The following is a 26320-nucleotide window of genomic DNA, read 5'->3' on the forward strand; positions in this document are numbered from 1 at the left end:
GTCAGAATGCCTTTGCCCACAGACATCTCTGGGAAGGGCTGACTGAGCAGTGTCTCTAAGGATGAAACAGAGTGGTGAGCTACTACAGCATTGCTTGAGGTATAACCTGGAATGTTCTAGGTCTGGGACCCCAAATACATGACTTTTTTTTTTTTTTTTTTTTTTTTTTTGAGACAGAATCTTGCTCTTTTGCCCAGGCTGGATTGTAGTGGCATGAGATCAGGTCACTGCAACCTCCACCTCCCAGGATTCAAGCGATTCTCCTGCCTCAGCCTCCTGAGTAGCTGGGATTACAGGCTCGCCACACCCCGCCTGGCTAATTTTTGTCATTTTAGTAGAGATGGAGTTTCACCATGTTGGTCAGGCTGGTCTTGAACTCCTGACCTCATGATCTGCCCACCTTGGCCTCCCAAAGTGTTGAGATTACAGGCGTGAGCCCCCGAGCTCGGCCATTTATGACTTTTTTGAGACAGAGTCTCGCTCTGTCACCCAGGCTGGAGTGCAGTGGTGCGATCTCAGCTCACTGCAATCTCTCCCTCCTGAGCTCAAGCGATCCTTTCACCTCAGACTCCTGAGTAGCTGGGATTAGGTGTGCCACCAAGCTTGGCTAATTTTTATTTTTTATTGTATGTAGAGGTGGTTTTTCGCTAAGCTGTGCAGGCTGGTCTCAAAATCCTGGGCTCAAGTGATCCACCCACCTCTGCCCCTCAAAGTGCTGGGATTACAGGTGTGAGCCACAGCGCCCCGCCGCAATCCCTGACTTGTATTGCCCCAGTGGTGTTACAGCCTCGAATCCAGTCACCTAAGTCACCACTGGGATCCAGAGACTCATGACGGAAAGGGAGGCTAGGTTCCCCTGGGAAGGACCTTGCACAGTGGCTGCAAGTGCACACCAGAAACCGTCCCAAGGTTTTCTCAAAGGGACCTGCAGCCAGTTATTGAAGCGACATATCATCCTGGAAAACAGGTGCGTTTGAGCAGGATTCCCTCCCATCCTTCTGTGAAAAGACAGGAAGACATTGTTACCCCACCTGCAGAATGGTGGACAGACATCTCCAAACGCCATTTCCCCCAGGATGCCCTCCCTCTCTGCGCACCTTTCCCTAGATGCTACCCCGTGGGCGGCTGGGGGCGGTCGTGCTTCCCCACGACCCCCAGACGCGCCTGGAGGCACTCAGAGCAGTGGAGTGGGAAGGGCGGGGCGGCGTGGAGGCGAGAGCGGCTCACGGGAGGCGGTGCCCGAGACGCAGCTGGCCGGGAAGAAGCGGGTCAGGGTGGGCGGAGCGGGCCTAGTGATGCCCCCAGGGTCTCCCAGGCCGTGGCTCTTTGTGGAGACTTCTCGGCCTCTTACCCGCGACAATGTGCGAACCCTGGGTCTCCAGGAATCCGGGGATACGGGGCACGGCTCCTAGCCCTTCCTCTCCGGTCGGGGAATGGGTCTGGGGGGCGACTCTGCTGCTCCGGCCTCCCGGGCTGACAAAAGGAACGCCGGCCTAGGGCCCGGTACGGCGCTTCACCGCCAGGCCCTCTAGCCTAGCAAGAGGCACCGAGCGCGTGTCCGGGGCCCGCGCAAGCTCGGGGATACCTCGCGGTCGCTGGGAGGCCCACCCAGGGGTACTTTCCTTTTTTCCATTCTCGGAAATATAAGTCTGTCATAGTTAACAGCAAAGCCTAGGGCAGAAGTTCTACGCCCAAGATGGCCAGCCGGAAGCGGGCTTCTCGTGACCAGGTGGCGAAGCCCCATTCGTCAGCTGGCCGCCCCGGCCCCGGTAGCCAGCCACCTCTCTGCGCATGTACTAGGCTACGCCCGCGTCTATGGTCATGACGTCTGACAGAGCGTCCATCCGCCTTCGCCAGGACTCTATGGTTCTTACGCGGGAAGCTAGACCGTCTATATAAAGCATGCGCAGGCGTAGGAGCGCCTCTTTTCCTTCGGCACGGTGAGTAAGTGTGCTCGTGTTATCTGGCCGTGCCCTTGCGGGTTCTGACCCCTTGGTTTTAGGCCTGTTCTCGTCTTCCATTCCAACTCTCTCTTTCGTTTCAGCCACTGAAGATCCTGGTGTCGCTATGGGCCGCCGCCCCGCCCGTTGGTGAGTTTTGAATCCATGTACTTTCACGGCTGGGAAATGAGCGGGGAAGGAACTGTCTTTGGCCCCTGAAAGCACCTGCGAGGTGGAGCCCGCCCCCCGCGGCGGCCCTGTCTTGGGAACTGACCCTGTGTTTTGCCTCACATCCCCCGATTCTTTTTCAGTCTTAAGTATTATTGTCTGTTGCTTCATTCCCGTGTTGGTGTAGAAGCGACGGTCCCCTCATATCTCTCCCTCTGTCCTGCAAGCTCGCCGCATTTTCGGACGCTAGATACTCTCTCGGGGCCTTTGTGTGCGTTCCCTGTCTTATTTCCGGGCGACGTGCCGCGTGCCTTCTCGGACCTGAAGGGCAGTCCGGGGAAGAGGGGTGCAGTCGCCTCGTGTGCCCGACAGGGGGCGGGCGCCAGACGCCTTGCCACTCGGCTCGGAGGTGGATTTAGTGCCACGTGCCCAGAAGTCTTCAATTGGGTGACCTGAGCTGTGGAATGATGATGCGGCGAATTTGTAGTGCAGTGTCTGAGAGAGCATGTTTAACTAGGAAAACTTGTTGCAAAGTGCTTACTTTCTAGGAAGTGTAAGGCAAAGTAACGGAAAAAGCTGGCTTTTAGGTTTCTACTCGGGTGCTCTCTGTGCTGCAGCAGCGAAGTGTTGCTTTGGAGCTCATTTCCCTGAATGGAAGCAGCTTAGAAGTGGACGTGCATTCCCTCGTTTGGGTTGATGGTTGAGTTTTCTGTGAACCTCACCTGACCTGGGTTTTCCACTCCCCTGCAGTTACCGATATTGTAAGAACAAGCCGTACCCAAAGTCTCGCTTCTGCCGAGGTGTCCCTGGTAAGTAGTGGAAGAGCGGCTGCACCAGCTTGGCCCTACTGACCCAGCATCCGTCTGCGACACCCCCTGCACACTTAACCAATCCTTTTTTAGATGCCAAGATTCGCATCTTTGACCTGGGGCGGAAGAAGGCAAAAGTGGATGAGTTTCCACTCTGTGGCCACATGGTATCGGATGAATATGAGCAGCTCTCCTCTGAAGGTAAGGCCGGATTCTCTGTGAATCACCCCCAGTTGTCGTCGTCCCTCAGCCCCATTCGCATGCACTGCACTGGTATTGGGAGTTTGAGCCTTTTCACAAAACTCGGCCAACACATTTCCCCCGAGCTGGAGATGCTCATGGTGGATGTTTCTCTACTGTCTTCTCTCACTTTGCTGCTTTCCTTCCCCACTACCTAGCCCTGGAGGCTGCCCGAATTTGTGCCAATAAGTACATGGTTAAAAGTTGTGGCAAAGATGGCTTTCATATCCGAGTGCGGCTCCACCCCTTCCACGTCATCCGCATCAATAAGATGTTGTCCTGTGCTGGGGCTGACAGGTGAGCTTGGTCTGGGGCTTTTGAAGCCAGTTATCCCATAATTTGGAGTCTCTACATTATTAGGCTTGCATTAATTTGTCAGAGCATAAAGGTGGCCCCAGTGACTCGGCCACCATGGCTGACTACTAGAAAAGCCAGGACACAGCTGGCAAGTGACTTCCAGTGGTCACTCAGTAGGACTCCTTCCTGTGGACAACATGAGTAAGTTTTAGCAACCTCTTAGTCACGGCTGAAGGGAAACACTTGTAGTGGGAATGGCTTTCCTTGCTTTGAGCTTGATGACAGCCGTCTGCCAGCAAGCAGGTAGAGCTGGCAGAGGAGCCCAGTGGTGCCTTGCAGGATGTATCGGTGGTTCTTGGGATCCTCCGCAGCCAATTAAGCCGACTGGGTTCCTTTCCTCATGGGGGCCCAGTGTGCAATGGCTGCAAACAGCAGCTTCCTTGGTAGTGTATGCAGCCTGTTTCTTGTATGGGTTGCTCTAAGGGACCTTGGAGACAGGCCTTCCAGATGTATGTTCATGTGTCTGACCTTGCACTGCTCCAATGTAGGCTCCAAACGGGCATGCGAGGCGCCTTTGGAAAGCCCCAGGGAACTGTGGCCAGGGTTCACATTGGCCAAGTGATCATGTCCATCCGCACCAAACTGCAGAACAAGGAGCATGTGATTGAGGCCCTGCGAAGGGCCAAGTTCAAGTTCCCTGGCCGCCAGAAGGTATGTGGTGCTGCAGCCCCCTTCTCCCACCTTACCTTGCCGCAGGCCTCCTGACTCTTTGCATTGCCCCCTAGATCCACATCTCAAAAAAGTGGGGCTTCACCAAGTTCAATGCCGATGAATTTGAAGACATGGTGGCTGAGAAGCGGCTCATCCCAGATGGCTGTGGGGTTAAGTACATCCCCAATCGTGGCCCTCTGGACAAGTGGCGGGCCCTGCACTCATGAGGGCTTACACTGTGCTGCCCCCCTCATAATATGAACCAATAAATTTACTTCCTGTCCACCTGTGTGTTTGTATCTGCATCCTTGAGGGGAAGGAACTGGGAACCTTGGAGTCATTGTTGCCCTTTGACTTCAGAAACTGGTTAACAACTCGGCCCTGCTCATGAATCAGCAGCAAAGCCTGCAGAGGGCTAGGGCTGGTGGCCTTGTGTCAGTTGTCTACTCTGGAACTTGACTTGGACCTCCCCAGGTCCTAGGCAGTAGGTTGAAAAGCATTGACGTCCTTTTCATAAAGCACAGCTGCAGCGAAGCCTTGCAGTCCCGGGCCGGAGTCAGCCTCTGATTGTGCTGCTTATTACAACACATGGGGATGAAGAGAGCTTGTGGGCTGGAGGCTGACCAGCAGCAGCCTTTATTATTTAGCAAGGGTAGATGAGTGTGTAATGCTGGGCGTGGTCTCAGCCATCTGGTTTAGCTAGTCTCCCAGGTGATGGTGTCACCTGGGATTTGTGTATCTCTGGCAGCCTCCTGAGCCCCATGCACCTACCATTTCTAGAGCCTGCATTCCCAGAACCCTCAACACCATTTGGTCTGGGCTGACCTTTGCTCCTTTGTAACAAAAAGACCTGGGAACAGATAGATGTGGCATGCTTTGGCCTGGGGATTCTGGATGTCTGACCTTGGGGAGCAGCGAAACGAGAACAGTGCTACGGAGGAGGTCTGAGCACCTGGGCCCGGGGACAGGAACTCCAAAGGCTTCTGGTTCCAGAGCTGGTGTATGGTGGCCCACTTGGCCCCAGCCCCCAGCCTGTGGCTCCCAAGAGGCCTCTTTTTTTGTAATCTCAATTTACAGCCATTTCTAAGGTTTTTAATTACCTTCATTTATTTATTTTTTTGTCAAACATACCTCGGAATACCTTTATTTTTGTTTACCTTGGGGCAATGGTTTCATACCGTAAATGTGATCTGAGTTAATACATGGCCTGTTAACTGCCCTTTTTGGGCAGTGGCAGGTGGGGAGGGAGGCCTCGGCACGCTGCTCACATTTTATTCTGTGTCCTGCAGCCCCTTTCCTGGGGCTCCCGGGTTCAGATAGCTTTTTAGATTACATAACTTTTGTGTGCACCTGTTGCCTTAACCAGCCTTGGCTGGACCTTGCCAGACAGGCAAAAGCCTGTGCCAACCCAGACAGCACCTGGGTGGCACAAGCACGGCTGCGTGACAGTTATGACAGGCCTGACTGCAGTGCTCACCGGATTACAATGAGCTGGAACATTTCCCGTTGTTTGCTGGTTTCAGGGAAGCGGTTTGATGGAGTGGCTTAATCGCCTTCCTTGTAGCTACTGGGGCTTCATGGTTTCCTGGTGATTCTTCCCAATCCACAATAAAGATGGCCCATGGGCATATGCACTAGTGCCATATCTCACCCATCGGGAGTTTTGTTCTCAGTAACTTTCCTTGTCATAGAAAGTCTTGATTCCTCTTTCTGAGCCCTCCCTTCCCCTCCCCCAACCCAGAGCCCACTCTGTCTCCACTCCTGATACTACACTACCTGGCGGGTGGCATGAACCAGCCTTGGAGACCCTGGATTCCTCTCCTAATCTAGGAACAAGCCCAACCAAAGAACAAGAGCCAAATCAAACAAAAGGTGGGGGTGGACTGCAGTCACAGGGTCGGATAGATGGGGAGGGGGGACACTGGGGTTTGAGTCCTAAAAGGCAGCAGGCTCTAGAGGGGGGACACTTAGGTGGTAGGGCACAGTTGAGGGGGCAGGAGTGACAGCAGCAACAGAACAGCAAGGCTGAGAGGCTGGACACTGTGCGCCTGGCTCAGCTTCAGCTCCACCTCCACGGGGTAGTGGTCACTGATGTCGAGGGCCTAGGAATGGGTGGTGGCGCAGTGTCAGTGATTGGGGCCGAGGGGCTTCCCGGTGACCCAGCTCCTGCCCTCCCTCCTTGGCCTCATCCCTTCACCTCCTCCTCAGTGAGCTGGAAGCTCGTGGGGAAGTCAAAGGCCGCCGCGGTGTGCAGCAGGCTCCGGCAGCGCTCCCCGTGCAGCACGATGCGGTCATAGGCGCAGTGGGTGCTGGCCCGCACCGTGGTGTCCTCCCCATCGGCAATCACCCAGTGGAAGCCTGGCTCCGTCCGCAGCTCCAGCTTGTCTAGGCGCTTTTTCGTCAGTGACGCACAGTCAGCGTTGAAGTCCCCAAGCAGGATCACATCCTAAAGACAGAGCAGCCATCGGGCTGGCCACTGAGCGGCCCTATCGTCCCTCCCCTGCAAACTGCCCAGGCCTACTTACCTTGGTCTGCCAGTGCTGGGAGACCTCCAGAAACACATGGTAGAGGGCGTTCAGCTCCTTCTCCACGGCCTTAGGAGTGGTGTGCAGTGGAACCAACACCAGGCTGGGAAGGACTGCAAGGCCCAGGGACTGAGGGCTGCCATCCACTCCTGGCCCTTCTTCCCTAGCCCCTCTGGGTGAGGAAGTCCCCAGTGGAGCCACCAGACCCCACCCTTCTGCTCCCACATACCAAGCCCACCCTTCTTCCCTTCCTACCCTTGCTGGGCAAAGAGAACTGGGCCACAAATGGCTCCCGGGCGAAGAAATCATCCTTGTCGTTGTACACGTAGAAACTCAGGACCTGTGTTTTATGTGACCTGGGAGGACCAAGGGATGGGCAGCAGTGGCCCCACGTCACTGATTTTGGCTTGCAAGTGCCAAACGGCACTCAGGGAGTGGCCTGTCTCTAATCTTAACCCTCCACCAACATCTGCCATGTGGCACAGCCCTCCTAGCCTGTCTCTAGAACTTTAAAAAAACAGACATAATTCATATGCCATAAAATTCACCTGCTTCAAGTATACAACTCATTTTTTTTGGACATTCACAAGGCTATGCAACTATTGCTACAATCAATTTTAAAACATCATCACCCATTACCCCTAAGAAAAACATAACATCCATTACCAGTTACTCGCCATTCTCCCTGCAACCACTATCTGTTCTCTATCTTGTACATTTGCCTATTCTGGATATTTCATACAAATGAAATCAGATCATCTGTGGCCTTTCGTTTCCTGCAATGTATTCCACGTTCATCCATGCTGTCGCACGTGTCTGTGCTTCATTCCTCTTTCTGGCTGAATAATATTCCGCAGACTGGGTATAGTACATTTTGTCATTTGGACACTTTGATGTCATCTTTTTTTTTGGAGACAGGGTCTTGCTCTGTTGCCCAGGCTGGAGTGCAGTGGCACAATCATAGCTCACTGCAGCCTTGAACTCCTGGGTTCAAGTGATCCTGCCGCCACAGCCCCCAAAGCGCTGGGATCACAGACATGAGCCACTGTACCCTGCCTACCCAGTTATTTTGGAGCAAATACTGGACCTCATGTAATTTTATTTATATAAAGAATTAGTTCTTCCCTGCAGCCTACCTCCCTTGCCCTCTGGATCCCGACTCCAAAGGGCTCACCACCAGCCTGTCCTCCCAGGGACTTAGGAGCTCTGATCTACCCAAGGCCCATAAGTGGCCCGCATGGAGCCTCTTGCCAGGAGCAGCAGCTACCACAGGAGAGAGGAGGAGGGACCCCATGTTTGTGCTTGGAGAAGGAAGGCCTCCTGCTCTATGGACACTCTGTTGGGGATCAAGGATGGGAAGAGCCCAGAATAAAAGGTGTTGAGAAGAGAAAGCATGCTAAGCAGGTGAGGCTGTCCCAGGATGGGGGGCCTATGGCCCTGGGGACTAATGAGCCACCTCACATTAGGGCCAAGGACACCCCTCCCCCCATGCCCCACTGCACTGCCAGCTCCATGCTTACCGATAGAAGTACACGTAGGTCTCCATGTAGGTGCTGCGCCCCAGCTGGGGGCTGCTCAGGGTGCTGTAGGGCCCAGAGCCATCAAATCTGCCGACAAAGGGGGAGGCGAGGTCAGGGCCTCGAGACTCTGGGTGTGCCCCTCATTAGACCCACAGAGCCGTCCTCACCGATTGAGCTCTCGAAGCAGGAGAGGGATGGCGCTGCCAGAGGAGTCCACCACCTCCTGCAGCACAGTGATGTCACAGCGAGCCAGGATCTGCGAGACACCGGGAAGGCCAGCCCGACTCAGTGCCAGCTGCCCTGAGAGGAGGCCGTGGGCCCAGGAAACTGGCACTGTTGTGGCCAAGAATGTTAAGGCTCACTGGCTGCAGCCCACAGAAAGCAGTAGGACTGGAAAGGCCCCAGAAGACTCATCCCACCCACACACCGCCTGCTTCACAGAGGAAGCGACTGAGACCAATGGCAGCCAAGCACCTGTGCTGCATCTCCAGGCCACACCTCTTCCCTCTTCCTGTCCCCTCTTCTCTGGGACATACCCCTGGCCAGGCAGGGCTGGGGACTTTGGGTCATGGTGATTAGGTACACAGCTTCCCTGAAGCGATGAACCTACCCGCACTAAGGTGTCCATCACCTGCTCCCTGGCCACCTTGGCCAGCGTCAGCCGCTGGGCATTGAAGGCGCAGATGCGAAAGGCCTGGGCCCCATTGGCCAGGATGAGGAAGAGGAGTGCAGCTGGGTAGTGCATGGCTGCGTGTGGCTGCTGGGCCCCCCCAGGAATCCAGGCTGCGCCAGGGTAAACTGTCAGCTGGGCTCAGTTCTGGCTCTGGAAGCGCAAGGATATGGAACAGAGAAACGGGCACCAGCTGCTGCCCAGCACCAGCCTCCCTGTGGCCGCCTGCTGATGTGCGGGTATGGCTTGACAGCATTTTCTTTCTTTTTTTTGTTGAAACGGTGTCTCACTCTGTTGCCAGGCTGGAGTGCACTGGCGCAATCTCGGCTCACGGCAACCTCCGCCTCCCAGGTTCAAACGATTCTCCTGCCTCAGCCTCCCGAGTAGCTGGGACTACTGGTGTGCACCACCATGCCCAGCTAATTTTTTTTTTAGAGAGAGTCTCACTCTGTCGCGAGGTGCCAGGCTGGAGTGCAATGGCACAATCTCGGCTCACTGCAAACTCCACCTCCCAGGTTCAAGCAATTCTCCTGCCTCAGCCTCCCCAGTAGCTGGGACTACAGGCGCACGCCACCACGCCCAGCTAATTTTTGTATTTTTAGTACAGACGGGGTTTCTGCATGTTGGCCAGGCTGGTCTCAAACTCCTGACCCCGTGATCCGCCCGCCTCGGCCTCCCAAAGTGCTGGGATTACAGGCATGAGCCACCGTGCCCGGCCTGACATCTTTTCATTTAAAAATTGTTTTTGAGGCTGGGCACGGTGACTCACGCCTGTATTCCCAACACTTTGGGAGGTTGAGGCGGGCGGATGAGGTTAGGAGTTTGAGACCAGCCTGGCCAACATGCAGAAACCCCGTCTGTACTAAAAATGCAAAAATTAGCAGGGTGTGGTGGCGGGCACCTGTAATCCCAGCTACACAGGAGGCTGAGGCAGGAGAATCACTTGAACCTGGGAGGTGGAGGTTGCAGTGACCTAAGATTGCGCTACTACACTCTGGCATAGGTGACAGAGCGAGACTCTGTCTCAAAGAAAAAAAAAATTCTTTTTGAGACAGAGTCTCACTCTGTGGCCCAGGCTGGAGTACAGTGGTGAGATCTCGGCTTACTGCAACCTCTGCCTCCCCCGTTCAAGCAATTCTTGTGCCTCAGCCTCCTGAGTAGTGGGATTACAGATGTGCGCCACTACGCCCGGCTAATATTTGTATTTTGTTGTTGTTGTTTTGAGACGGAGTCTCGCTCTGTCACCAGGCTGGAGTGCAGTGGCGCGATCTCGACTCACTGAAACCTCCGCCTCACTTGTTCAAGTGATTCTCGTGCCTCAGCTTCCCAAGTAACTGGGATTACAGGCATGTGCCGCCACGCCCAGGTAATTTTTGTATTTTTAGTACAGACAGGGTTTCACCATGTTGGCCAGGATGGTCTCCATCTTCTGACCTTGTAATCTCCCCACCTTGGCCTCCCAAAGTGCTGGGATTACAGGCGTGAGCCACTGTGCCTGGCTAATTTTTGTTTGTTTGTTTTTTTGAGACAGAATTTCGCTCTTGTTGCCCAGGCTGGAGTGCAATGGTGTGATCTCAGCTCACCGCAACCTCGGCCTCCCAGGTTCAAGTGATTCTCCTGCCTCAGCTGGGATTACAGGCATGCGCCAACACGCCTGGCTAATTTTTTGTATTTTTAGTAGAGACAGGGTTTCTCCGTGTTGGTTCGGCTGGTCTCGGACTCCTGACCTCAGGTGATCCGCCCTCCTTGGCCTCCCAGTGTTGGGATTACAAGTGTGAGTCATCGTGGCGCCTAATTTTCTTTTGTTTTGGTTTTGGTTTTGTTTGAGACGGAGTTTTGCTCTTGTTACCCAGGCTGGAGTGCAGTGGCGCGATCTCAGCTCACTGCAACCTCCGCCTCCCGGGTTCAAGCAATTCTCCTACATCAACCTCCCAAATAGCTGGGATTACAGGTGCGTACCACCACACCTGACTATTTTTTTGTATTTTCAGTAGAGACAGGGTTTCACCACGCAGGTCAGCCTTGTCTCAAACTCCTGACCTTGTGATCCGGCCACCCTGGCTTCCCAAAGTGCTGGAATTACAGGTGTGAGCCACCACGCCCTGCCTTTTTTGTTTTTGTTTTTGAGACGGAGTCTCACACTGTCATCCAGGCTGGAGTGCAGTAGTTCAATCTCCACTTACTGCAACCTACACCTCCCAGGTTCAAGCAATTCTTCTGCCTCAGCCTCCCGAGTTCAAGCTGGGACTACAGGCGCACACCACCATGCCCGGCTAATTTTGGTATTTTTAGTAAAGTCAGGGTTTCAGCGTATTGGCCAGGTTGGTCTCAAACTTCTGATCTCGTGATCCTTCGCCTCAGCCTCCCAAAGTGCTGGTATTATAGGTGTAAGTCACGACACCTGGCTTAGTTTTTGTAATTTTAATAGAGATAGGGTTTTGCCATGTTGACCAGCTGGTCTCAAACTCCCAACCTCAGGTGATCCGCCCGCCTTGGCCTCCGAAAATGCTGGGATTATAGGCATGAGCCACCAAGCCTGGCCTCTTTTTTTAAATTGTGGTAAAATACACATAGCATAAAATGGACCACATTCATCATTTTTAAGTGCATAGTTCAGTGGCATTAAGGACATTCATAGTGTTGTGTGACCATCGTCACCATCCATCCACAAAACTTTTTCATCTTCCCAAACTCTGTCCTCATTAACTACTAACTCCCCATTCCCCTTCTTCTAGCCCTTGGCACTCACCATTCTACTGTCTGTGTCTGTGAACTTCACTATGCTAGATCCCTAATAGAAGTGAACCGCCCCCCACAAAAAAAAGAAGTGAAATCTGGTCAGGCGCGGTGGTTCACACGTGTAATCCCAGCACTTTGGGAGGCCGAGGTGGGTGGATCACCTGAGGTCGGGCGTTCGAGACCAGCCTGACCAACATAGAGAAACTCTGTCTCTACTAAAAATACAAAAATTAGCCAGGCATGGTGGCGCATGCCTGTAATCCCAGCTACTTGGGAGGCTAAGGCAGGAGAATCACTTAAACCGGGAGGCAGAGGTTGCAGTGAGCCAAGATTGCGCCACTGCACTCCAGCCTGGGCGACAGAGCGAAACTCCATCTCAAAAAAGATTTTTTAAAAAAGAATTAAAATCCTACACAGCCAGGCGCGGTGGCTCACGCCTGTAATCCCAGCACTTTGAGATGCCAAGGCAGGCGGGTCACTTGAGGTCAGGAGTTTGAGACCAGCCTGGCCAACATGGTAAATCCCTGTTTTCTACAAAAACCACAAAAATTAGCTGGGCATGGTGGCATGCACCTATATTCCCAGCTACTCAGGAGGCTGAGGCAGAAGAATCAGCTTAAACCCAGGAGGTGGAGGTTGTAGTGAGCTGAGATTGCGCCACTGCACTCCAGACTGGGCGACAGAGTGACTCCGTCTCAAAAAAAGGTGAAATCCTACAGCATGTGCCTTTCTGTGACTGGCTCATTTCACTGAGCAAAACATCCTCAAGGGTCATTCCTGTTGGAGCACATGTCAGAATTTGTTTCCTTTTCATGACTGAATCATATTCCATTGTCTGGGTAGACCACATTTTGTTCATTCATTCATCCATCTGGTTTTCACTGTTGTTTTTTAAGTAAAGACGCAGTCTCACTATGCTGCCCAGGCTGGTCTTGAATTCCTGGGCTCAAGCGATTCTCCTGCCTGAGCCTCCCAAAGTGCTGAGACTGCAGGAATGAGAGCCCTGGTGCCCCGGCCTCATGCACCTGTTGACGGTCCCTGGGTCACATCTACCTTTTGGCTATTATGAATAGTACTGCTATGAATGTTGGGGTATACATATCTGAAGTTCTTGATTTCAGTTCTTTTGGGTATGTACTCAGAAGTGGAATTGCTGGATCACATGAATTCTATTTTTAATTTTCTGAGGAACTGTCATATTGGTCTCCGTGGTGATATGCACCATTTTACATTCCCACCAACAGTGCACAAGCAGTCAAGCTTATTCTTTTATTATTTATTTGAGATAAGGTCTTGCTGTGTCACCCGATTGGAGTGCAATGGTGCCATCATGGCTCACTGCAGCCTTCTGAAGTCTGTTTCCCAGGCTGGTCTCAAACTCCTGGACTCAAGTAATCTTCCTAACTTAGCTTCCCAAAGTGCTGGGATATTACAGGCCTGAGCCACTGCACCTGGCCTAGTCCACTTTTTCTTTTCCTTTTTTGAGATAGAGTCTCATTCCATTGCTCAGGCAGGAGGGCGGTAAAGTGATCTCGGCTCACAGCAACCTCCACCTTCCAGGCTCAAGTGATCCTCTCGCCTCAGCCTTCCGAGTAGCTGGGACTACAGGTGCACGCTGCCGCACCAAGCTAATTTTTTTTTTTTGAGAAGGCGTCTCACTGTCACTTAGGCTGCACTGCAATGACGTGGTCTCGGCTCACTGCAACCTCTGCCTCCTGGGTTCGAGCGATTCTCCTGCCTCAGCCTCCCAAGTAGCTGGGACTACAGGCGTGTGCCAACACAGCCAGCTAATTTTTTTTTTTTTTGTATTTTTAAAAGAGATGGGGTTTCACCATGTTGGCCAGGCTGGTCTCGAACTCCTGACCTAGTGATCCACCAGCCTAGGCCTCCCAAAGTGTTGGGATTACAGGCGTGAGCCACCACACCTGGCATTTTTTTTTTTTTTTTTTTTGAGAGGGAGTCTCACTCTGTCTCCCAGGCTGGAATGCAGTGGTGCAATCTCAGCTCCCTACAACCTCCGCCTCCCAAGTTCAAGCGATTCTCCTGCCTCAGTCTCCTGAGTAGCTGGGATTACAGGCGCGTGCCACCACACCCGGCTAAGTTTTGTATTTTTAGTAGAGATAGGGTTTTACTATGTTGGCCCAGCTGGTCTCAAACTCCTGACCTCAAGTGATCCATCCGCCTCAGCCTCCCAAAGTGCTGGGATTCCAGGCGTGAGTCACCTTGGCCAGCAAGCTAGAGACCCCAGTGCTTTTCACCTTCATTAGCAACTGCAGGAGCATCTTCGTTCATCTCTGCCTCCCTACTTGTGAGGTGTTCTCTTTAAGATAAACTCCCAGCAGTGAATTGCTGGATATAAGGGTGTGTGCATGTAACTAGATCTCAGATATGGCCAAATATTCCCCATTGCAACCTGTGATGGGGCCTCTTTCCCCTGTTCCTGTCACCACTGGGGAGCCCTTCTTGTTCATCTCACCAGCTGGAGCCCCCCTCTCTCTCCGTTTATCTTTGTCTCACGCTCACCTGACCTTGCTGGGCTCAGCCCCTTGCTCCACGCCCTGTCCATGTGGCTTGCATCCTGAGGCATGAGTTCCTCTGCTCTGCCTGCTTTTCTCCACCACACTGTCACCTTCCCTTCTGCCTCAGTTCCTGCGTCTCTGAGGCTCTGCCTGTCTCTGTCTCACCTTCCCTCTCTACTCTGTTTTCCCTTATCTGTCTCTCTGTTGCGGTGTCTCTCTCCTGGCTAGGTTTCATGTCTGTTCCTCCCTGACCACCTGCTCTGTCACTCATGCTAGTTTGGGTTCCCTGCCCTGGTGCCTATTCTGGGATATATGTGGGCATGTGGGCAGCTCTGGGCTGGTACAGGCAGCCTTGGCGGCTCTGGTGTCAGGGACCCCCACGAGGGCTACCAGCAAGAACCAGAGAGCAACTGTTTCTGGCCTCTGCCCCAAACGCTGGCTGTCAACATCAGCCTTGGCTGGAGCCATGGGCTTCCCTCCCCCTCCCGAGCCCTTCCCAGGCAGAGGCAACTTCCTCCCTTCTTCCGTCTCCCCAGGGGGCTCCCATACCTGCTCAGACCAGCTTGTCACCGAGCCTGCCTCATCCTTAAGTGGATCGAGACACTCCAGAAGAGCAGCTCCTGCCTGGATAGGGTTAGGAAGGGGAAAAAGAGGAACAGACTGTGTTCCTGAGCCACCCGGCCAGGCGGGAAGGGCCGGGCCGGGCCGGGCCGGACGCCCCACCCTGGCCTACAGCAGGCCCGCCCCGGCTCCACCCCGCCGCCGGCCAGGAGGGCGAACGCCGCGCCTGGGAACTGCTGACCTGCCCGCCCACCTTCCCACCCAGATCCCGCCTTCCCGGGCCAGCAGGACGTGACAGACCTGTGAGTCACTCAAGCGTGGCAGGCCAGCAGTCTCTACGGCTGAGCAGCAGCAGTCCCTTAATGAGCAGTTACCACGGCCCAGGGGCAAGGAGGACCTGGCGCCTGAGTGAGACCCCGAGCTTCACTCGCCCAGCCCATCGCTCAGCCCCCGGTCCAGGTTCCCAATCAGGAGCTGCTGGGGAAGGTGCCGTAGCTGGAAATCGTGCCCAACACTGCAAGACTGGGCACCCCAAGGACACGAGTCTTCTGTCCCTGTTCTCGGGTTCTGAGTCCCATTGTGGCTGCACACTCCTGAGTTAGGAGACCCAAAGTGAGGGACAGTCCGAACACGACCTGGCCATGGTCACGAAGCCAAGGGGACTGAGGATCTGCTCCAGAGAGGAGGAGACCCAGGGAGCTGGCAGTCCAACATCCCGTGGGGTCCTGCAGTGACGCTGTTGGGACAACTGAAGTGCTCCTACGGGGTCTGTGAGCCGGCAGTGGGGTCGAATCCACTCAGCTCCTCGTGGGCTAGCTGCAGCGAATGGATTGGACGTGGTGATAGGCAGAAAGCTGGAAAAAATTTTAAAAACCAATAAATTATGGCTTAAAAATAAAAAATGGAGGCCAGACGCGGTGGCTCAGCCTGTAATCCCAGCACTTTGGGAGGCAGAGGCGGGAGGATCACCTGAAGTCAGGAGTTTGAGGCCAGCCTGACCAACATGGAGAAACCCTGTCCCTACTAAAAATATATAATTAGCCGGTCGTGGTAGCACAAGTCTGTAATCCCAGCTACTTGGGAGGTTGAGGCAGGAGAATTGCTTGAACCCGGGAGGCAGAGGTTGCAGGAAGCCGAGATTGCGCCACTGCACTCCAGCCTGGGCAACAAGAGTGAAACTCTGTCTCAAAAAATAAAAAATAAAATAAAAATAAAAATAAAAAACTGGGCCAGGTGAGGTGGCTCATGCCTGTAATTCCAGCACTTTGGGAGGCCGAGGCAGGCGGACACCAGGTCAAGACATCGAGACCATCCTGGCCAACATAGTGAAACCCCGTCCCTACTAAAATACAAAAATTAGCTGGGCATGGTGGCACACGCCTCTAGACCCAGCTACTCAGGAGACTGAGGCAGGAGAATTGCTTGAACCCGGGATGCAGAGGTTGCAGTGAGCTGAGATCACGCCACTGCACTCCAGCCTGGTGCCTGGCGACAGAGTGAGACTGTCTCAAAAAATAAATAAAAAATAAACTGGCTGCTTAATGCATAGGGGGCTTTCTTTCTGGGTCATGAATATGTTTCAGAACTAGAGGTAGTAGCTGACAACATTGTGAATGTATCAGATGGCATAAAATACTGTTTCTCGGCTGGACGCGGTGACTCATGCCTGTAATCCTAGGACTTTGGGAGGCCGAGGCAGGTGGTTCATCTGTAGTCGGGAGTTCGAGACCAGCCTAGCCAACATGGCGAAACCCCGTCTCTACTAAAAATACAAAAAAAAAAAAAAATTAGCCGGGTGTGGTGGTGCCTGCCTGTAATCCCAGCTGCTCAGGAGGCTGAGGCAAGAGAATCGCTTTAACCTGGGAGGCGCAGACTGCAGTGAGCCAAGATGGTGCCATTGTACTCCAGCCTGGGTGACAAGAGTGAAACTCCGTCTTAAAAACAAAACACTGCTTCTTGTGTTACATACAACACACAATATATTGCTGTATATATTGTATATTCTGCCACAAAGTAGATTATATATTGCTACATATACATAGTCTCTATGTAAAATTGTTTGCACGGTCGGGCGCGGTGGCTCACGCCTGTAATCCCAGCACTTTGGGAGGAGGAGGCGGGTGCATCACCTGAGGTCAGGAGGTAGAGAGCAGCCTGGCCAACACGGTGAAACCCCGTGTCTACTAAAAATATAAAAATTAGCCGAGCGTCGTGGCGCGCGCTCTTGGTCCCAGCTACTCAGGAGGCTGAGACAGCAGAATCGCTTGAGTCTGGGAGGTCGAGGCTGCAGTGAGCCGTGATCGCACCACTGCACTCCAACCTGGGTCTGCCTGGACCCTGTGTCAAACAAAAAACAGAAATACTAGAGACAAAAGACTAGCGCAAATGGCTGCCAAGAAGCCGGAGCCCCCGCGGGGGCGGGGCCACTTCCCGTGGTCACCGGGCTGGCCTCGCTGCCGAAAAGCGGTCCGGGCGCGCTTTGCGACAGTCGGCGGGAAGCGAGGCACCGGCGCAGGCTCGCTTTACGGCGGGTGCGCGGGGCCAGGCCGCCAGCGCCCGCCTTCCCTTTCCCGCCTGTTCTGCAGCGTACCCACGGCCTGTGACCCCAGCGACCGCTCCTCAGTGGGGAGAGAGCGGGGCCGGGCGAGGCTCCGGCCTGACCTGCGAAAGGACCTCGGTCCAGTCCAGTCTCCAGTCGCGCCGCGCCTCCTGTCCGTCTGTGCGCGGGCCTGTCAGGGGCTGGTGTCTCCAGCGATCGAGGTCGCAGACCTAGAGGTGCCCTACAGGCCGGCCCGGGGCGCGGGGAGCGCCGGCCGAGTAGGGATGCCCCTGCACGTGAAGTGGCCGTTCCCCGCGGTGCCACCGCTCACCTGGACCCTGGCCAGCAGCGTCGTCATGGGCCTGGTGGGCACCTACAGCTGCTTCTGGACCAGTGAGTGGGCCCAGGCCGAGACAGGCCCGCCCGGGTACCCACGCCCGGCCAGAGGTGGACGCAGGGTGGGGGACGCCGCGGCCCTGGCCTGGCAGGCGAGCCCTGAGCGTCTGACCTCTCCTTCCCCGCCAGAGTACATGAACCACCTGACAGTGCACAACAAGGACGTGCTGTACGAGCTCATCGAGAACCGAGGCCCGGCCACGCCCCTCATCACCGTATCCAATCACCAGTCCTGCATGGATGACCCTCATCTCTGGGGTACCTGGGCCACTGTGCGGGGCAGGGGGAGGAAGGACGAGGACTCTGGAGGGGCCCAAATTCCTCAGAACAAACCCCTTCTCGCTGCCTTTTCATGGAGCCCTGGCACTCTGGTTTCTGGGTGTTCTGCCCCGGGGCTGAGACTTTGATGTGTGGCTCCTGCAGCATCCCCTGAGGGCCTGGGGAATGGAGCAGGGCAGAGGAAGGGCCACAGGGCAGGTCTTACAGCTCCTTTAGCGTCAGGCTGTGAAACTTGGTAAGAATAATCCTATTCAGAATTTTGGCCGAGGTCGGTGGCTCACACCTGTAATCCTAGCACTTTGGGAGTCCGAGGCAGGCACATCACCTGAGGTCAGGAGGTTGAGACCATCGTGGCTAACTCGGTAAACTCTCTGTTCTTTAAACCATCCACGGCCCCACAGTCTTGGGAAAAAATTGGGGTTGGTCATAGGGTATCCTGTGAGGAAGTTCTGAGCCAGGGACTGGAAACCCAGTGTCCTAGCTCCAGGTTTGCCCCTGGCTGGGTCTGTACCCTTCAGCCAGCCCTATGTGGGAGCCTGATTGCCACACCGAGAAGTTCCTGCTCTGCTGACTTCACAGGAAGTTGCTTGGCTCCAATAAACTGATGGCTGGGTGGAGGGGTACACGGGGCCTCCACTCCTGAACAGAGGGGTTAGACTGTCCTAGACCTCATGGGGACCCACCTGGCCACACTGGAGCCCTTCAGAGCTCACCCTGGCTGCTGGGTGGAGAAAGGCCTAGAGATGCCACAGGTGGCTCCTGAGAAGTCAGGAAGGAGGCCTTGGAGCCATCCAGTGGCCTACACTGGGCTGGTTGCAGGACAGTACAGGGAGAAGTATAGAAGAATGGCCACCGTCCAAGTATGTTGGGGAGGTAGGCAGTCCAGGTGCAGTAATGAGTAAGATGTGGAGGATGGGGGAGAGGGAGGAGCCAGGGAGAGCTGAACAGTCCGGACTAAGTGTCTGAAAGATGCCACTTTGGGCTGTAGGGAAATGGTAGTGCTGCTGTCTTTGTCCCTCATTCCCTGGAATGGGATGAAGGAAAGGCACTGCTTGGGTATAGGGGAAGTTGGGGCATGAAGCCTTTCCTCTCCTCTAGGGATCCTGAAACTCCGCCACATCTGGAACCTGAAGTTGATGCGTTGGTGAGGAGGAATGGGCCCCTCGAAGTGGGCCCAGCTGGCCCCACCTGCCTCTGCCCAGATTTGCCTTCCTCCTGCTCTGCCCAGGAGGTGGCGTCCAGCAGTCCAGGCAGGGCATGGGGTGGGGCCCTACAGGCCCTCCCCCTGTGCCTCCCTTCTGCATGCCAATGCTGGGGGCAGGGTGGCGGAGTGGGGTGTATGGGGCAGGACTGATTGCGTCCGTCCTCACTCAGGACCCCTGCAGCTGCAGATATCTGCTTCACCAAGGAGCTGCACTCCCATTTCTTCAGCTTGGGCAAGTGTGTGCCTGTGTGCCGAGGTGAGCTGCTCCTCCTGCGAGTGCAGGGAGGCTCTTCTGGGGCAGGAAAGCTGGTGGCCAGTGTCTCTGTTTTGGAGGGACTCATGTGGTCAGGGAGCCCAGGAGCCAGCATGAGGCCCAGCTTCCTCACATGGCAGCAGAAGGGACAGAGGCTGCGGGAGGAGGGACAGCTCCCTGGAGAGCCCTCAATTCTCTGCAACTGCCCAGGGATCATGTGGACCCAGAGCCTTGGCATTAAAATTCACGGAGGTATTATCCACACCCTGTTGTCTCAGGGAGGTCACTAAGAGACTCATCGAGAACAGTGCATTGTCATTGGTCCATGATGGCAGTAGCATGTGCCTGCAGGCCAGAGGGTTTTGCTTCTAGGAGAACAAACAGCCTTGTGGGGTGAGAACCCAGGGGATAGGGGCCATTTTGATCCCTATTCTCCAGATAGGCTCAGAGAGATTAAGCAGCTGGTTCAAGGTCATGGGGTGAGGAGGTGGCAAAGCCAGGATTTGAATCCAGATTGCTCTTTCCTCTGCGGGAACAGAATTTTTCCAAGCAGAGAATGAAAAGAAAGGTGTTAGACACAGGCAAGCACATGCTGGGTGCTGGAGAGAGAAAGGTACAATGCTTCACACTTGCCATCCCGGCACTTCGTGAGGTTGCAGAAGGAGGATCACTCAAGCCTAGGAGTTTGAGACCAGCCTGGGCAACATAGTGAGACCCGGTCTCTTTAAAAATAAAAATATTTTTAAAACAAAAGAGAGAAAGGTAGAAAGTATAAGTTGTGTGTAGAATGTGAAGGTTCTAGGATAATACTATTAAAAATTTTGGCCAGGTGTGGTGGCTCACGTCTGTAATCCCAGCACTTTGAGGCAGGTGGATCACCTGAGGTCAGGAGATTGAGACGATCATGGCTAACTCAGTAAAACCTGGTCTCTACTAAAAATACAAAAAATTAGCTGGGTGTGGTGGCACATGCCTGTAGTCCCAGCTACTCGGGAGGCTGAGGCAGCAGAATTGCTTGAACCTGTGAGGTGGAGGTTGCAGTGAGCCGACATTGTGCCATTGCACTCCAGCCTGAGTGACAGAGTGAGACTTAGTCTCAAAAAACAAAACAAAACACAATCGTTCATGCTTGTAATCCCAGCACTTTGGGAGGTTGAGGCAGGTGGATCACAAGGTCAAGAGATGGATGCCATCCTGAGCAATGTGGTGAAACCCTTCTCTACTAAAAATACAAAAATTAGCTGGCAGTGGTGGCGCACGCCTGTAGTCCCAGCTACTCAGGAAGCTGAGGCAGGAGAATCACTTGAACCTGGGAGGCGGAGGTTGTAGTGAGCCAAGATTGTGCCACTGCACTGCAGCCTGGCGACAGAGCAAGACTGTCTCAAAAAAAAAAAAAAATTTGGACTCTAGCTGGCTGCGTTGCACCTCAGCCTCCTGACAAGTGAGGATTGCTTGAGCCCTGGAATTTTTTTTTCTTGAAACAGGGTCTCTCTCTGTTGCCCAGGCTGCAGTGCAGTGGCATGATCATGGCTCACTGCAGCCTCCGTCTACTGGGTTCAAGTGATCCTCCTACCTCAGCCTCCTGAGCAGCTAAGGCATGTGCCACCACGCCTAGCTAATTTTATTTATTTATTTTGTGTGTAGAGATGGGGTCTTACTACATTGCCAGGGCTGGTCTTGAACTTCTAGACTCAAGTGATCCTCCTGCCTCGGCCTCCCAAAATGCTGGGATTACAGGCATGAGCCATTGTGCCCAACCTAGCCCAGGAATTCAAGGCCAGCCTTGGCAATACAGTGAAACCCCAGGTCTCAAAATAATAAATAAAAGGCTAGGTACGGTGGCTCACACCTGTAATCTCAACACTTTGGGAGGCTGAGATGGGTAGATCACTTGAGGTCAGGAGTTTGAGACTAGCCTGGCCAATGTGTCAAAACCTGGTCTTTACTAAAAATACAAAAATTAGCTGGATGTGGTAGCGCACGCCTCTAATCTCAGCTACTCGGGAGGCTGAGGCAGGAGAATCACCTGAACCCAGGAGGCAGAGGTTGCAGTCAGCTGAGATCACGCCACTGCACTCCATCCTGGGCGACAGAGTGAGACTTCATCTCAAAAAAAAAAAAAAAGATTTTTGTACTTCACTGTGCTCTCTCATCCAGGTGGATGAGCCCCCGGAGTAGTTTCTCATTCTGCTTTTGGAGGCTACTTCTGTCTGTAAAGGAACAAGCAGAGGCCATAGTGTCTTGACAAATGACTGTGGCATCGTTCATCCCAACCTGCCGCTCAGTTCCTCCAACAAAGAACTAATCATATGTCATTAAGGCAACGGACATATTTGGCACACTTAGCTTCTGTGTTCCAAAATCCCCTTTTTCTCCAAGCGTAGACTTTGATAGGGTATTTGACCCAAGCGATACGAGTGAGTGGTAGTAGCATTTGCAAAAGTTACAAATGATGAAGTCTTGCTCCAAAAGCATATTATTATTGTTTTTTAAAGTCTAGTTTCAAGCTCAGTGGATAGGTTGCACCAGTGGGTTTTAGTAGAGAAGGGCCAGGAGCTATGAAGACTCCCCGCTACTGTTACACATGCTGCATCCCAAGTAGGGAAACTGCTGCTTTTCCCATGCCCTGAGCAAACTCCAGTGGGTCATCGCCCCCTCCCTGTAGCCCAAGTAGGCTGCTGGGTCAGGGCCCTCTTTGGGTTGGGTTAAGACTCCTGGATCCCTAACTAGCACCTTCCAAAGGATTGGCCTTGTAGAGAACAAGTTCAAAGTTCATTGGTCAGAGGTATTCCCAATGTCTGGTCTCTCTGTCTGTGGTAGGGGTCTTTACTCCCCACTTTATAAGATGAGGATGTCTGCTGTACCCCATTCCTTCAACCTCTCCACCTCCTCTTTGCTGTTTTGTCCACCACGTGGTTACTTTTCCATCACCGAGGCTGATGAGATCCTTCCTGTGTACTTACTGTCTCCAAGCGTCCCCAGGCTGCCAGCCAGCACGCAGTGGCAGGCAGAAGGAAGGACGTTTGCATTTCCTTCTCCTGGGTCCACTGTCATAGTCTCAGGGTTATTATCTCCAAGGTGAAAGGTTGCTAGATCAGGAGCAGTTCGACTCCACTGTTTTCAGTCTAGCAAGTTTTTTTTTTTTCCAAGAGGCCTCCCTATAAGGAAGGGTCTAGTTTTCCGGGGCGCCCTGAGAAGGGGCCAGCAGGAGGGAGGAATGGTGGAGGCTGAGGCCTCAGGCAGGTGCCCTGTGAGGAGCGGCTGTGCAAGTGGCCGAGACCCCAGGAAAGGGTTGTTGCCCAGAATCTGGGGCCTATGTGAGGTTGGAAATTACAAATGCACTTGGTTTCTCCAGCAGCCAGCACATGGTAGGATCACCCCAGGACTGGCGCCTTCAAGGAGAAAGGAAGGCGTGAGGCTCCGAGAGCAGTCGGCTAGCAGCCAGGGCCTGGCCGGGGAGGGAGGGCAGCTGGTGTACTGACCTGGGGGTCTTTGAGAGTGTGCAGGGGTATGTGGCTGAAGTGGCCCAGCTGGTGAGCCCCTGAAGAGGGGGTCATAGGTGGATGGAGGGACTGCCAGGTCAGAATCTCAGTAGGAGATGGCTGGAGATGAGGCTGCCTGGCACGGAGGGGTTTAGAAGATACTAGGAAGGAAGCGCCACAGTGCCCAGGGGCCAAGCAGGCCCTGGAGATGGTCATTGGAGGGCATCTGTGTGAATGGCGCAGAGTGGGATGGGAAGTCCCTAATCTGCTGGGGCTTTCCCAGGGAGGAGGGACTGAGGGGGATGGGATAGTCCCCAACACATGGGCCCCAGGGAGAAGGGCCTGTTTCGTTGAGGTTTTGAGAGCGTTGAGGGTATGCTAACCCACCACCCCACGCTCCCAAGAACAGGGACTGATGGGGAGAGGCCTTTTCCTTGCAGGAGATGGCGTCTACCAGAAGGGGATGGACTTCATTTTGGAGAAGCTCAACCATGGGGACTGGGTGCACATCTTCCCAGAAGGTCAGCAGGGCTGACTGGGTCGAATCCCCCCAGTCTGAGCAGGATGGGCTCCCGAGCCTCGCCTCTGTGCTCTCTTACCAGGGAAAGTGAACATGAGTTCCGAGTTCCTGCGCTTCAAGTGGGGTAAGGGTGCTGGCCTTTGGCCACAGCCATCCTCCGGGCCCAGAGATGGTCCCGTGGGCCCTTGGCTCCTGTCCCCTCGGGCTGGGTTGTATGGGGGCAGATGGGCATGTTGTAGTGGCAGGAAGGGGATGGTGCTCAGACTGGGGCTTGCCCAGGGGAGCTGAAGCAAACTGGAGGATGCCAGTGGGGGGCACTGGACAGAGGCTGGCACAGAAGCTTGGGCCAGGGCCCAGCTTGTGCTAATATTTCTGCCTCCCCCCTGGGCAGGAATCGGGCGCCTGATTGCTGAGTGTCATCTCAACCCCATCATCCTGCCCCTGTGGCATGTTGGTGAGCCTGGGGATGGGGACAGAGATAAGACATCTGGGGTGGGGAGCCTGGGACTCCCTCTGGTCCCAGGCTGCCCTGCTCCACCCCATGTCTGGCCTTTTGTCCACTGTGCTGCAGGAATGAATGACGTCCTTCCTAACAGTCCGCCCTACTTCCCCCGCTTTGGACAGGTGGGTGGGGGCTGCTGACCTTTGGCTGGCTGACTTTCTGCCTGTCTGTCTGCCATCTGCCCCATGTCCCCCACTCAGCACTACAGAGACCAGATGCAGGAGGAGCTGAGCGTGAGGCTGCAGCAAGGGACAGAGTGGAACATAGGGACTTCCTGGCACTGAGGCATTAGAATGAGAGCAGAGGAAGTCAGGATGGGGCAGGGGTGGGCCATGGGGTCAGGACAGGACAGGTCATCTACAGCACAGGACCCAGGACCAGGACCTGCTTGTAGAGGGAGACTGGCCCCTGGGGAGCATAGCAGGGCCGGGCTTAGCTTCTGGCTCTGGCGTGGCTGGGGCTGGGGCTGTGGGCACTCCTCTTGCTCCTCCTCACTCTCGGCGGCCACCTCACAGAAAATCACTGTGCTGATTGGGAAGCCCTTCAGTGCCCTGCCTGTACTTGAGCGGCTCCGGGCGGAGAACAAGTCGGCGGTGAGTTTCCTCCTGGGTCCTGCCAGTGGAGCCCTTCCACCCTCTCCATCCCCTCACCCTCCCAGGGTGCCTTGGCCAAGCTTCACGAGGGGTGCAGGCCATTCCCTGTCCTTTCCCTCAGGTGGAGATGCGGAAAGCCCTGACGGACTTCATTCAAGAGGAATTCCAGCGTCTGAAGACTCAGGCAGAGCAGCTCCACAACCACCTCCAGCCTGGGAGATAGGCCCCGCCTGGCCAGCCCCGGACGCTGCCTCTGGGCCCTGGGGAGCAGCCAGGGCTGAGGCTGGGAGAAGATGCAGCGCCAGGGCCCAGGCCCAACTGTCCTTGCTCGCTGCCTTCTGGATTCTTGGCCTGCGCAGAGCTGGGTCTGTAGGAATGACTGATGCTCTTAGCTCAGATGCGGCTTTTAGACAGATTTGTTCATTGCTCCTCTCAAGTGCCCTTCGAGCTGGGGGCCATTATTCCAGCTCCTCCGTGCTTCCTCAGTTAAAGCAAGGACCTCAGCTGCTTCTCCCACTTGGCCAAGCAGGGAGGAAGAAGCTTAGGCAGGGCCCTCCTTCCTTCTTGCCTTCAGATGTTCTCTCTCGGGGGCTGGTGTCACGAGGGAGCATAGAAGGCAGGTGAGCGAGCAGTGGGCTGAGGGAGTGGGGGACCCACCAGAGCTGTGGAGAGGGCCCCAAAGACCCCTCAGCCTGGCTCCTACGCACGCGTTCTTGGCAAACCAGGAGCTGCTCACTACCTCCTCAGGGATGGCTGTCGGCCGCGTCTTCCTTCTACTCGAGTTCCCCTGCCACGGGCCCTTTCCTCGGGCAAGGTCTGGCCTCAGGTGGGCCGCAGGTGGAAGAGCAGCCCTTGGCCAGAAGTCGAGCCCAGCCACGTCGAGCCTAGAGCTGGGGCCACCAACTTCTCCATCCTTCTGCCTCCCACCATCACTTGAGTCCCAGGGCCTTGGTTTCCATGTTTTGGAAACAGAACAATAAAGCATATGTGTTGGCTTGTTGTATAATACCTCTGGCCTCTGTAGGGGTGGAAATGGGAAGTGACCGCTGGACACAAAGGCTGGACCCTTAGTGCCCCATAACAACCTTGCACAAATAGAGATTAATCTCCTTATTTTGCCACGGAGGTAGAGTGAGGCTAAGGAACTTGCTTCAAAACCCAAAGCTACCCAGGTAGATTGGGGCCACACTTCAGAGAACCCCGAGTATGGAGAACGATTGGATCCTACCTGGGCCTTGTCATAGGTGAGAGAAGAGCTTTGACGGGCCCAACGAGTAGCCAGACATGAGCGGTGCATGCTGCGATCAGGAGGTACGGGGGTGCCCAGATGGAGCTGGGGGTCCTGGGTGGCAGCAAAGGCAAATCCAGGATGGCGGTACAGACACAGTATTAAAAATAGTATAACGGAAACGTGGAAAGAAAGAAAAGATAACTTTGGGAGGCCGAGGCGGGTGGATCACGAGGTCAACAGATCGAGACCATCCCGGTCAACATGGTGAAACCCCGTCTCTACTAAAATACAAAAAATTACCTGGGCACGGTGGCACGTGCCTGTAATCCTAGCTACTCGGGAGGCTGAGGCAGGAGAATTGCCTGAACCCAGGAGGCGGAGGTTGCGGTGAGCCAAGATCGCGCCATTGCACTCCAGTCTGGGTAACAAGAGCAAAACTCTCTCAATAAAAAAAAAAAAGAAAGAAAAAAAAAAGAAAAGATAGAGCCAGCAACAAGAGAAGATTCAGAAAACCAGGTCTGTCTGCAGTGCTGCTGCCTCATTATTTCAAAATAAAAGGTTTTTTTTAAAAAATGACCAAAAAGGGAAAAAATTACCTGGGAAAAAACAAACACTTGTAACT

At 54.3% G+C, this 26320-nt stretch overlaps 3 protein-coding genes and 1 non-coding gene across 5 annotated transcripts; 3 read left to right on the forward strand and 1 right to left on the reverse strand.

The window, feature by feature from the left end:
* The first annotated feature begins 1913 nt into the window (after positions 1-1913).
* Positions 1914-4450, forward strand: RPL10 (ribosomal protein L10). The gene is made up of 7 exons (XM_012467034.2): positions 1914-1940; positions 2045-2090; positions 2859-2917; positions 3011-3118; positions 3316-3454; positions 4003-4165; positions 4240-4450. The coding sequence occupies exons 2-7, from the start codon at positions 2068-2070 to the stop codon at positions 4390-4392; spliced, it is 645 nt and encodes a 214-aa protein (XP_012322457.1). The 5' UTR covers positions 1914-1940; positions 2045-2067; the 3' UTR covers positions 4393-4450.
* Positions 3820-3954, forward strand: LOC135272850 (small nucleolar RNA SNORA70). Its single transcript, XR_010340814.1, has one exon. It is a non-coding gene; the product is annotated as a small nucleolar RNA SNORA70 (small nucleolar RNA).
* Positions 4451-5254: 804 nt separating the features above from the next.
* On the reverse strand, positions 5255-15863 carry DNASE1L1 (deoxyribonuclease 1 like 1). 2 transcript variants are annotated; one of them, XM_021668834.2, is made up of 9 exons: positions 15000-15863; positions 14688-14762; positions 8821-9033; positions 8378-8466; positions 8211-8297; positions 6946-7046; positions 6691-6803; positions 6363-6611; positions 5255-6267 (listed from the first exon to the last, which is right to left on the reverse strand). In XM_021668834.2, exons 3-9 carry the CDS (start codon positions 8953-8955, stop codon positions 6133-6135), a joined length of 909 nt encoding a protein of 302 aa, XP_021524509.1. In that variant the 5' UTR covers positions 8956-9033; positions 14688-14762; positions 15000-15863; the 3' UTR covers positions 5255-6132. The 2 variants fall into 2 exon arrangements, with proteins under 2 accessions (XP_021524509.1, XP_012322456.1); XM_012467033.2 differs by lacking the exon at positions 15000-15863 and having other exon boundaries at positions 14688-14834.
* Positions 15864-17516: 1653 nt separating this feature from the next.
* TAFAZZIN (tafazzin, phospholipid-lysophospholipid transacylase) lies at positions 17517-25596 on the forward strand. The gene is made up of 10 exons (XM_012467037.2): positions 17517-17631; positions 17764-17892; positions 19012-19057; positions 19288-19373; positions 23293-23373; positions 23455-23496; positions 23764-23826; positions 23944-23996; positions 24390-24467; positions 24589-25596. The coding sequence occupies exons 1-10, from the start codon at positions 17523-17525 to the stop codon at positions 24688-24690; spliced, it is 789 nt and encodes a 262-aa protein (XP_012322460.1). The 5' UTR covers positions 17517-17522; the 3' UTR covers positions 24691-25596.
* Positions 25597-26320: the final 724 nt, after the last annotated feature.

This window comes from Aotus nancymaae, unplaced genomic scaffold, assembly GCF_030222135.1.
Source record: "Aotus nancymaae isolate 86718 unplaced genomic scaffold, 86718_ANA_hifiasm-v0.15.2.pri h1tg000138l, whole genome shotgun sequence".
NCBI classification, from domain to species: Eukaryota; Metazoa; Chordata; class Mammalia; order Primates; family Aotidae; genus Aotus; species Aotus nancymaae.

Coding starts and splice junctions, on each gene's coding strand:
- DNASE1L1 (XM_021668834.2), bottom strand. CDS start 8,955: ATGCACTACCCAGCTGCACTCCTCTTCCTCATCCTGGCCAATGGGGCC. Junction 7,047..8,210: donor ACCTACGTGTACTTCTATCG/GTAAGCATGGAG, acceptor TGGTCCTCCCAG/GTCACATAAAACACAGGTCC. Junction 6,804..6,945: donor GTTCTCTTTGCCCAGCAAGG/GTAGGAAGGGAA, acceptor TGGGCCTTGCAG/TCCTTCCCAGCCTGGTGTTG.
- TAFAZZIN (XM_012467037.2), top strand. CDS start 17,523: ATGCCCCTGCACGTGAAGTGGCCGTTCCCCGCGGTGCCACCGCTCACC. Junction 23,374..23,454: donor GGTGCACATCTTCCCAGAAG/GTCAGCAGGGCT, acceptor CTCTCTTACCAG/GGAAAGTGAACATGAGTTCC. Junction 23,997..24,389: donor ACTTCCCCCGCTTTGGACAG/GTGGGTGGGGGC, acceptor GCCACCTCACAG/AAAATCACTGTGCTGATTGG.
- RPL10 (XM_012467034.2), top strand. CDS start 2,068: ATGGGCCGCCGCCCCGCCCGTTG. Junction 3,455..4,002: donor TCCTGTGCTGGGGCTGACAG/GTGAGCTTGGTC, acceptor GCTCCAATGTAG/GCTCCAAACGGGCATGCGAG. Junction 4,166..4,239: donor AGTTCCCTGGCCGCCAGAAG/GTATGTGGTGCT, acceptor ATTGCCCCCTAG/ATCCACATCTCAAAAAAGTG.